Source organism: Hemitrygon akajei, chromosome 10 (genome assembly GCF_048418815.1).
Source record: "Hemitrygon akajei chromosome 10, sHemAka1.3, whole genome shotgun sequence".
Taxonomy (NCBI): Eukaryota; Metazoa; Chordata; class Chondrichthyes; order Myliobatiformes; family Dasyatidae; genus Hemitrygon; species Hemitrygon akajei.
In genome coordinates this window covers 139694061-139706110 of record NC_133133.1, presented here as the reverse complement: position 1 = coordinate 139706110, position 12050 = coordinate 139694061, and the positions used below count along the sequence as shown (strand labels likewise).

The window sequence follows — 12050 nt, the reverse complement described above, 5'->3', positions numbered from 1 at the left end:
AGGACGAGAGAGTCCTCATGCAGAATCCCCTAAAGGTTAACTTGCAGATTGAGTAGGTGGTGAGGAAGGCAAATGCAATGTTAGCATTCATTTCACGAGAACTAGAATGTAAAAACAAGGATATAATGCTGAGGCTTTATAAGGCACTGTTGAGCCTCACTTGGAATACCAAAAACTTTTGGATCCCTTATCTAAGAGAGGATGTGTTGACATTGGAGACGATTCAAAGGAGGTTCAAGAAAATGATTCTGGGATTGAAAGGCTTAACATATAAGGAGCATTTGATGGTTCTGGGCCAGCACTCTCTGGAATTCAGAAGAATGAGGGGTGATTTCAATGAAAACTATCAAATATCAAAAGGCCTAGATAGAGTAGATGTGGAGAGGATGTATCCTACTGTGGGGGAGTCTAGGACCAGAGGGCACAACCTCAGAATAAAGGGGCATCCATTTCTGGTGAATCTGTGGAATTCATTGCCACAGGAAGCTGTAGAGGCCAGGTCATTGGGAATATTTAAGGCAGGGGTTGATAGATTCTTGATGTCAAGGCATGGAAGGTTATGCAGAGAAGGCAGGAGAAAGGGATTTAGAAGGAAATGGTTTAGCCATGATCAAATAGTGGAGCAAATTCATTGGGCTAAATAGGTTAAGGGAGGGACTAAAAATTTAGGTAAATGTTGTGAATTCTATCAATTATGTGTCTGCTTTATTTCATCTCTAAGTTTACCATTGTTATCTATTGATGGTCATGAATTGGAAGCAGATATTTTTTAAAAATTCATTTGGTTCATCATCCCAGAATTCAGCAGGTACAAATTTATTCAAGTTCAACATTTAGTTTCAGTAATAATGGACCCCACCATCCATTCTAAGCCAATCACTCTTCTCACTGCTGCCATCAGGAAGAAGTTACAGGAGCCTCAGACCCATACCACGAGGTTCAGGAACAGTTATTACCCATCAACCATCAGGCTCTTGAACTAGAGGGTATAACTTCACTCAACTTCATTAGACCCATCACTGAATTGATCCCATTGGTCTCACTTTCAAGGACTCTTCATCTCATGTTCTGAATAATTATTGCTTATTTATTATGTTATTATTTCTTTTGTATTTGCACAATTCAAAACTGGGTGTGGTTTTGTATTGATTCTATTGAGTTTCTTTGATTTATTGTGTATTGCAAGAAAATGAATCTCAGGATTGTATATGGTGACATATTTTTAATGATAAAATTTACTTTGATCTTTGAACGATAATTGAATTTATGAAATTGATATAATACAGTCAGATGTTTCATTAAGTTAAAATGTTAATGCCAATGTAAAATGCACATAAGTTGAATTATTATAACACATACCTGTCAACTGGTTCTAAGTTTATTACAATCAGATTTTGCTTTGAAGGATCCACTTTCAGTTCTTTCTCCTGATCATGGCCAATTTGAACTTTGGTCCAATTAAAACTTTCCTTTAGGTGTTTTATTGCCCTCCAGTCAACTGCTGGTAGAACCAAGGATGAGTTTGAGGTGTCAAGGAATTGCTGGAAAGAAAATAAATTTTATTGATCAAGTTTATAAAATGAACTTGACAAGCGCATTGCCTGTAAAACAGAGTGATACAGAGGTAATCCTAAAACACTCGATAATTTATTCAGGTAGAGATTTTTGTCTACAATAAAGCATGACTTCTTTCTCACTTCACCTAGAAACTTAAGGAAAACATACCATAAACAAACATTTATTACTTGATCCTATTTTAACATAGGTGTAAGAAAAGGAGTGGAATGAACCTAGCACGCTAATATCTGAAAGTGGTATTTGTTCAGAAATGTTTGGTTTTATATTTGTAAGGAAAACAAAAAAAAGGAAGATATCCTGAAATTCCATTAAAATAAAAACACATCAATTTCAAAGATGGACCAGTTAGATTTTGTTTTGTTCAGCTGACCAATGGCATTATTATTACAAATATTTGTGCATTATACACAATTGTGACAGTCAGAGGGGAGAAAGTGAAAGTGAATAGACAGGTAGTGCAGAGCACCCCTGTAGCCATTCCCCTGAATAATAAGTATACCGTCCTGGATACTGTTGGTGGGGACAACCGACCAGGGGTGAGCCACGGTGGCAGGGCCTCTGGCACTGTCTGACCCTGTGGTGCAGAAGGGTGGGACAGAGAAGAAGAGAGCTGTCATCATTGGGGACTCTATAGTCAGGGGAGCTGACAAGAGATTTTGTGGACGTGAGAAGGACACCCACGTGGTTTGTTGCCTCCTGGGTGCCAGGGTCCGGGATGTCTCTGACCAGGTGCACGACATCCTGGTACGAGAGGGAAAGCAACCAGAAGTTGTGATACATGTTGGTACCAACAACATAGGCAGGAAGAGGGATGAGGTCCTGAAGTGTGAGTTTTGGGAACCAGGTAGAAGGCTGAAGAACAGGACCTCAAAGGTGGCATTCTCAGGATTGCTGCCAGTGCTACGTGATAGTGATGGTAAGAATTGGAAAAGATGGCAATTGAATGCGTGGCTGAGAAGTTGGTGCAGGGGGCAGGGTTTTAGATTTTTGGACCATTGGGATCTCTTCTGGGGAAGGTGGGATCTGCACAGATTGGATGATTTGCACCTGAACGCAAGGGGGAGCAATATCCTTGCATGGCTCGGGAGAGTTTAAACTAATTTGCAAGGGGGATGGGACCCGGAGTGATAGAGCAGTGAATGAAGTGCATGGAGTAAAGCCAGATCTAACATATAGAGAGGCTTTGAGGAAAGAGAAGTAGAATAAAGGGTGTAAAGGTAGTAAGGTAGAAGGGTTAAAGTGTGTGTACTTCAATGCAAGAAGCATCAGGAACAAAGGTGATGAACTGAGAGCTTGGATACATACATGGAAGTATGATGTAGTGGCCATTACAGAGACTTGGCTGGCACCAAGGCAGGAATGGATTCTCAATATTCCTGGATTTCAGTGCTTTAAAAGGGATAGAGAGGGGGGAAAGGGGAGGAGGAGTGGCAATACTGGTTAGGGATACTATTACAGCTACAGAAAGGGTGGGTAATGTAGTAGGATCCTCTTTTGAGTCAGAATGGGTGGAAGTCAGGAACAGGAGGGAGTAGTTACTCTATTGGGAGTATTCTATAGGCCCCCTGGTAGCAGCAAAGATACCAAGGAGCAGATTGGGAGGCAGATTTTGGAAAGGTGCAAAAATAACAGGGTTGTTATCATGGGTGACTTTAACTTCCCTAATATTGATTGGCACCTGATTAGTTCCAATGGTTTAGATGAGGCAGAGTTTCTTATGTGTGTCCAGGATGGATTCCTGTCACAGTATGTTGACAGGCCAACTAGGGGGAATGCCATACTAGATCTATTATTAAGTAACGAACTGGATCAAGTCACAGATCTCTCATTGAGTGAGCATCTGGGGGACAGTGACTACCGTACCCTGGCCTTTAGCATTATCATGGAGAAGGATAGAATCAGAGACAACAGGAAAATTTTTAATTGAAGAAGGGCAAATTATGAGGCTATAAGGCTAGAACTTGTGGGTGTGAATTGGGATGATGCATTTGCAGGGAATTGTACTATGGACATGTGGTCAATATTTAGGGATCTCTTGCAGGATGTTAGGGATAAATTTGTGCCGGTGAGGAAGATAAAGAATGGTGGGGTGAAGGAACCATGGGTGACAAGTGAGGTGGAAAATCCAGTCAGGTGGAAGAAGGCAGCATACATGAGGTTTAGGAAGCAAGGATCAGATAGGTCTATTGAGGAATACAGGGTAGCAAGAAATGAGCTTAAGAAGGGGCTGAAGAAAGCAAGAAGGGGACACGAAAAGGCCTTGGTGAGTAGGGTAAAGGAAAACCCCAAGGCATTCTTCAATCATGTGAGGAACAAAAGGATGACAGGAGTGAAGGTAGGACCAATTAGAGATAAAGGTGGGAAGATGTGCCTGGAGGCTGTGGAAGTGAGCGAGGTCCTCAATGAATACTTCTCTTCGGTATTTGACCAGGCATATAGATACGGTTAGTGCAGTAGATGTGATCTATATGGATTTTAGTAAGGCATTTGACAAGGTTCCACACGGTAGGCTTATTCAGAAAGTCAGAAGGCATGGGATCCAGGGAAGTTTGGCCAGGTGGATTCAGAATGGGCTTGCCTGCAGAAAGCAGAGGGTTGTGGTGGAGGGAGTACATTCGGATTGGAGGGTTGTGACTAGTGGTTTTCCACAAGGATCGGTTCTGGGACCTCTACTTTTCGTCATTTTTATTAACGACCTGGATGTGGGGGTAGAAGGGTGGGCTGGCAAGTTTACAGATGACACAAAGGTTGGTGGTACTGTGGATAGTGTAGAGGATTGTCGAAGATTGCAGAGAGACATTGATGGGATACAGAAGTGGGCTGAGAAGTGGCAGATGGAGTTCAACCTGGAGAAGTGTGAGGTGGTACACTTTAAAAAGAACAAACTCCAAGGAAGAGTACAAAGTAAATGGCAGGATACTTGGGAGTGTGGAAGAGCAGAGGGATCTGGGGGTACATATCCACAGATCCCTGAAAGTTGCCTCACAGGTAGACAGGGTAGTTAAGAAAGCTTATAGGGTGTTAGCTTTCATAAGTCGAGGGATAAAGTTTAAGAGTCATGAGGTAATGATGGAGCTCTATAAAACTCTGGTTAGGTCACACTTAGAGTACTGTGTCCAGTTCTGGTCGCTTCACTATAGGAAGAATGTGGAAGCATTGGAAAGGGTACAGAGGAGATTTACCAAGATGCTGCCTCGTTTAGAGAGTATGCATGATGATCAGAGATTAAGGGAGCTAGGGCTTTACTCTCTGGACAGAAGGAGGATGAGAGGAGACATGATAGAGGTATACAAGATATTAAGAGGAATAGATAGAGTGAACAGCCAGTGCCCCTTCCCCAGGGCACCACTACTCAATACAAGAGAACATGGTTTAAGGTAAAGGGTGGGAAATTCAAGAGGAAGGTTTTTTACTCAGAGAGTGGTTGGTGCGTGGAATGCACTGCCTGAGTCAGTGGTGGAGGCAGATACACTAGTGAAATTTAAGAGACTACTAGACAGGTATATAGAGGAATTTAAGATGGGGGGTTATATGGGAGGCAGGGTTTAAGGATCGGCACAATATTGTGGGCCGAAGGTCCTGTAGTGTGCTGTACCATTCTATGTTATATGTTCTATATACCACTGTATGTTGGTCATGCCAAATTAAGTGAAAGAAAGTGGAACTCAAGCTAATAAATTAAGTTTATAAAATGGGCCAATTTAATATAGATTGTAATCTGATGCATCTTCGTCTGATTGTTCATCCAAACTCATTCATGTGTAGTAGCTAGTTAGTGTTGTTTATTGGAATAGGCATTACAGAAAGCATGATATATTTAGAAGAATGAGAATAAAATAATTAGCTGTAATTCTCATTTAATAGTACCTTCATTAAGAAAAAAATAGAGTAAGAATAGAAAACCAAAAATAAGAAATAGTGAAAAGCATAATCAAGGGGTCTTAGGGTAATTAGCTAACTAAAAGAAACTTCCAGAAAGAAAATAAAAATGTTATATTTCACTTTTCAAATGCCTTTCAGGATCAACATATTTTACAGCCAATGAAATACTTCTGGAGAATTGATATTTTTGTAATTGTATGAAATATAGCACCATCTAACGCTATTTTGTAGTAGTACAATCATAAGCATGAAGCACTGAAATTGTGTGTCAGGCGGAGCACAACAACATTGCAGGCTTACAAACTGAGCGTACATCAAAACAGTACAACAAAGGTACAGGAAATGCGGATGTTCGCAAACCCATGTAGATGGCAGGACAAGTTGGTCTTGTAAATAGGCAGAATGAATACAAAAAAAATACTGCTTTTGGCAGTCTGCAATCACCGTGAGCAGCTGCTAGTCTGGCTGAGACACAGTGAGATTTAAAATGAGCTCAGGGCCTTTTGGGACTTTTTAGTGGGCTGCAATAATCACGAACAGTCACCTGTTGGGCTGAGGTGGCATGACGTTTTAAAAGAGCTTGGGGTCTTTTGGGAATTTTCAACAGGCTGTAGTCATAATGAATGATTAGGCACTCGGCACAGGCCATTAAAAAGAAATGAGGTGTAAGTAGCCCAGCGATATTGGAGCCGGCCAGGGTAGGTGAGAACAGGTGGAGAGTACAATAAGTTTCCAGTAAGTTCTTTAAATCTTTCTTTGCATTTTAGTATGTAGCTAGAGCAGACAGAATGGGTCCATGGTTAATGGTATGTTTTTCATGTGAAATGTGGGAACTCCAAGAGACCTCCAATCTCCCTAGTAACTACATCTGTATGAGGTGCATTGAGCTGCAGCTCCAAAGAGACCATATTAAGGAACTGGAACTATATCAGGATGATCTTCGGCTCATATGGGAGAATAAGGAGGTGATACATATGAGCTACAGGGAAGTAGTCAGCCCTAAAACTCCGGGAAGAACTACCTGGGTGACTGTCAGGAGAGGAAAGGGCAATAGGCAGCCAGTACAGGGTACTGCTGTGGCTGTTCCCCTCAATAGTAAGTGTATCGCTTTGGATAGAGTTGCTGGGAGGGGAATAACCTACCAGGGGAAGCTGCAGTGACCAGGTCTTTGGCACTAAGTTTGCCTCTGTGGCTCAGAAGGAAATGGGACAAAGAAAAAGTGCAGTAGTGATAAGGGATTCCATAGTTAGAAGATAACTGTGGATATGAAAGAGACACACAGATGATATGTTGCGTCCCAGGTGCCAGGGTCAGGCATGTCTTGGATTGGGTCCATGGCAGGCATTCTAAATGAGGAAGATGAACAGCCAGAAGTTATGGTACATATTGGTATCAATGACATAGGTAGGAAAAGGGAGGAGATCCTGAAGAGAGAATATAAGGAGGTAGGTAGAAAGCTAAAAACAAGACCTCCAGGGTGGTAATCTCTGGATTGCTGCCTGTGCCACGCACAAGTGAAGGTAAGAATAGGATGATTTGGCAGATGAATGTGTGGCTGAGTAATTGGTACAGAAAGCAGGATTTCAGATTTCTGGATCATTGGCATCCCTTCTGGGGAAGGTATGACGTGTACAAAAAGGATGGGTTACACCTGAACCTGAGGGGACCAATATCTTTGTGAGCATATTTTCTAGAGTTTAAACTAATTTGTCAGGGGGATGGGAACCGGAATGGTTGGGCTAAGGATGGTACAGTTGGTAGACAAGCAGTTGCAGTGTCTAGTGAGACTGTAAGGAATGACAGGTAGATGATAGGGCAAAATTACAGTCAGTGGCATGAGTTGAAGTGTAACATGGGGACAAAACCAAAAAGGTTGATGAATACAGGACTGAAGGTGTCATATTTGACTGCAAGCAGTATAAAGAATAAGGTAGATGATGTTGTTGTGCAATTAGCGATTGACAGGTATGACATTATGGGCGTCATAATGGTGCCCATAAAATCATGGTTGAAAGAAGATCATAGCATCCAAGGATACATATTGCAGAAAGAGGTGACATAGGATCAGAAGATGTACAATCTTTGTGGATAGTGTTAAGAAACTGTAAGGGTAAAAATACCCCAAATCGAGTTACAGTATATGCAAGCCTCTGAACAATAACCAAGATGTGGGATAAAAATTACACTGAAGGTAGAAAAGGCATGTTAAAAGGGCAATGTTACAATGGTCATGAGGGATTTTAGTAAGAAGATAGACTGGGAAAATCAGGTTGGTGCTGGATCCCAAGAGCGGGAATCTGTGGATTGCCTACAAATGCCTTTTTAGAGCAGCTTATAGTTGAGCACACTAGGAAAAAGGCATTTCTGGATTGGGTGTTGTGTAACATACCAGATTTAATGTGGGAGCTTTATATAAAGAAATGCTCAGGAGGCAGAGATCATAATATGATAGAATTCACTCTGCAGTTTGAGAGGGAGAGGCTAAAGTCATTTGTATCAGCATTACAGTGGAGTAAAGGGAATAATAGAGACATAAGAGATGAGTTGGCCAAAGAAGGAAGCACTAGCAGGGATGATGGTAGAACAGCAATGACTGGAGTTTTTGGGAACAAATTGTTAGATGCGGGATTGATACTTCCCAAAGATGAACAAACATTCTAAAGGAAGGATGATACAACCATGGCAGACAAGGGAAGTCAAAAGACAGATAAAAGCAAACGAGTGGGCATATAATATAGCAAAAATTACGGTAGTGGAAAGTTAGATGATTGTGAAGCTCTTAAAAAACAACAGATGGCAACTAAAGAAACCACAAGGAGAGAAAAGATGAAATACAAGCTAAGCTATTTAATAATATAAAAGAGGATATCAAAAGTTTTTTTCAGATATATAAAGTATAATATAGATGTGAAATTAAGTATCAGACAGCTGGAAAATGATGCTGAAAAGGTAGAAATTGGGGCCAAAGAAATGGCAGATGAATTTAAGTATTTTGTGTTGGTCTTCACTGTGGAAGATATTAGCAGATTGCCAGAATTCGAGTGTCAGGGAGCAGAAGTGAGTGTAGTTGATATTAATAAGGAGAAGGTGCTTGTGAAGCTGAAAGGTCTGAAGTGGACTAGATGGACTATATCCCAGTGTTCAAAAAAAGTAGCTGAAGAGAATGTGAAGGCCTTAGTAATGATCTTTCAAGAATCAGTAGATTCTGGAATTGTTTAGGAGGACTGGAAAATTGCAAACATCACTCCACTTTTTAAGAAAGGAGAGAGGCAGAAGAAAGGAAAATTATAGACTAGGTAGTCTGACTTCAGTGGCTGGAAAGATGCTGGAGTCCATTATTAAGGATGAGGTTTTAGGTTCTTAGAGGCACATGATAAAGTAGCTCAAAGTCAGCCTGGTTTTCTTCAGGGGAAATCTTGCCTGACAGATCTTTTGGAATCATTTGAGGAAATAACAAGCAGAATAGACAAAGAAGAGTAAGTGGATGTTGTTTACTTGGATTTTCAGAAGCCATTTGGCAAGGTGCCACACGTGAGGCTGCTTAACAAGTTAAAAACCCATGGTACTACAAGAAAGATACTATCATGTATAAAAGATTGGCTGAATGGCAGGAGGCAAAACATTCAAATCTAAGCAGTTGAACTTGCTTAGATTAGTGGCATTCAACACAATGTAGTGCCAAACAAGCACATAATTCACATCCCATTTATCACTTTAGTTCCCTCCATCACCAGTGCACAATGACCACAGACTTATCTACAAAATGCAAAGCAGCAACTTTGATAGGTTTTTCAGTTGTACTTTCCAAAGTGATAACCTTCAGCATTTGAAAGTACAAAATCAGGAGAGGTAAGGGAATATTAGTGCCTCTAAGTCACTCGCCAAGTTACACAATAACCCTACCTAGAAAAATGTCATTGTTTCATCAATGGCTTTGAGAAAGACCATCATCTCAAGGGTGATTAAGAACAGATAATAAATGCTAACCTTGCCAGCAAAGTTAACATATGTCAGAATAAAAGAAATTTAAATTAATTACAAGTTATGCCATTAGTTTAATCAGATCCCCAGACTTTACATTTTTCCAGTAGATTTTTGCTACTTGGGTGCATTGTGATTGTTTTTTCCATTACTGTAATTGAATCTGTGCATCACAAATTCAATTGCAATGAAGTCACTGCCATTGTGATTGCCCAGTATTACATTATTACTTTAAAAAAATACCTTAATAGAGTTTTCTTTTACTCCCTTTCAAAATAAGTCAGTTGTTTTAATCTAAGTAAAGGCCTGGTCTGTAGATAAATCATAATAATCATAAAAAGCTGTCAAGTAAATTTTATTAGGAAGGAACAGCTGAAAAACCTTCTTGTAGTAATAATGAGAAATACTCTTAAATCTTAAATGTTTTCCGTTTGCAGTAAGGAGATCCAATCCAATTGACTAAATGGCATGCAATAACGCACAGACCAACTTGTTCTTGACTTCTGTGCATGTGCATTGTAACACAGAAATCAGAGATGAGCTGAAGGTCAGAGACTGGAACATTTGACCTCTCAGTTTACTCTGCACTATGTCTGGGAGCTTAGTTCAGAGTGCTAATCACCGTTGAAATAATGGTGATGGGCATCTTTTTTTGATCTTCTTCAGAAAGGTAGAGAGTTGTTGAATCTCTTCTCAAAGCCAATGATGAAACAATTACATTTTTCTAAACGGGTGGTGTGTAAATTGCACAGCGACTTAGAGGCACTAATAGTCAAGTCACTTTTTATTGTCATTTCAACTATAACTGCTGGTACAGTAAAAATGAGACAACATTTCTCAGGACCATGATGCTACATGAAACAGTACAAAAACTACACTGAACTACGTAAAAACAACAGACAAAAAAAAAACTACACTAGACTACAGAGCTACCCAGGACTGCATAAAGTGCACAAAACAGTGCAGGCATTACAATAAATAATAAGCAAGACAATAGGCACAGTAGAGGGCAGTAAGCTGGTGTCAGTCCAGGCTATGGGTATTGAGGAGTCTGATGGCTTGAGGGAAGAAACTGTTACATAGTCTGGTCGTAAGAGCCCGAATGCTTCGGTGCCTTTTCCCAGATGGCAGGAGGGAGAAGAGTTTGTATGAGGGGTGCATAGGGTCCTTCATAATGCTGTTTGCTTTGTGGATGCAGCTTGTGGTGTAAATGTCTGTAATGGTGGAAAGAGAGACCCCGATGATCTTCTCAGCTGACCTCACTATCCCCTGCAGGGTCTTGCGATCCAAGATGGTGCAATTTCCGAACCAGGCAGTGAAGCAGCTGCTCAGGATGCTCTCAATACAACCCCTGTAGAATGTGATGAGGATGGGGGGTGGGAGATGGCCTTTCCTCAGCCTTTGCAGAAAGTAGAGACGCTGCTGGGCTTTCTTTGCTATGGAGCTGGTGTTGAGGGACCAGGTGAGATTCTCCGCCAGGTGAACACCAAGAAATTTGGTGCTCTTAACGATCTCTTCTGAGGAGCCATTGATGCTCAGCCGAGAGTGGTCGCTCTGTGCCCTCCTGAAGTCAACAACCATCTCTTTTGTTTTGTTCACATTCAGAGACGGGTTGTGGCTCTGCACCAGTCTGTTAGCCACTGCACCCCCTCTCTGTATGCTGACTCATCGTTCTTGCTGATGAGACCCACCACGATTGTGTCATCAGCAAACCTTATGATGTGGTTCGAGCTGTGTGTTGCAGCACAGTCATGGGTCAGCAGAGTGAACAGCAGTGGACAGAGAACACAGCCCTGGGGTGGGGGGGGGGGGGGGTCCCTGTGACTGACTGAGGTCTCCCAGTCAGGAAATCTAGTATCCAGTTGCAGAGGGAGGTGTTCAGGCCCAGTAGGCTCAGATTTCCAATCAGTTTCTGAGGGATGATTGTGTTGAATGCTGAACTGAAGTCTATGAACAGCATTCAAACATACATGTCTTTTTTGTCCAGGTGGGTTAGGGCCAGGTGGAGGGTGATGGCAACGGCGTCGTCTGTTAAACAGTTGGGACGGTACGCAAACTGCAGGGGGTCCAGTGAGGGGGGCGGCAGGGTCTTGATGTGCCTGATGACGAGACTATTGAAACGCTTCATGACATGCAACAGGACGGTAGTCATTGAGGAAGGACACTGAAGACTTCTTCGGCACGGGGACGATGCTGGCAGCCTTGAAGCATGTTGGAACGATGACGCTGCTCAGGGAGATGTTGAAGATGTCAGTGAGACAATTTGTTAGCTGGTCTGCACATCCTCTAAACACTCTGCCAGGAATATTGTCTGGTCCAGTAGCCTTCTGTGGGTTGAGCCAGTATAGGGTTCTCACATCAGCCACGGTGAGACACAGCACCTGGTCATTTGGAGGAGGGGTGGACTTCCTCGTTGCCATGTCATTTTCTGCCTCAAAACGAGCGTAGAAGTTGTTCAGCACATCTGGGAGGGAGGCATCACTCGCACAGTCAGGTGATGTTGTCCTGTAGTTGGTGATGTCCTGAATGCCCTTCTACATGTGCCGCGTGTAGCTGCTGTCCTGAAAGTGGCTGTAGATTCATTGGATGTGTGCACACTTTGACTCTCT

General features: G+C 41.9%; 1 protein-coding gene across 1 annotated transcript in view; it reads right to left on the bottom strand.

Annotated features, from left to right (window-relative positions):
- The window catches only part of LOC140734726 (V-type proton ATPase subunit S1-like), a 56758-nt gene that overhangs the window by 27180 nt on the left and 17528 nt on the right, over positions 1-12050 (bottom strand). The window contains exon 4 of the mRNA XM_073059117.1: positions 1360-1541. Within this exon, the coding sequence (XP_072915218.1) occupies positions 1360-1541 (182 nt within the window). The remainder of the gene's footprint in view (positions 1-1359; positions 1542-12050) is intronic.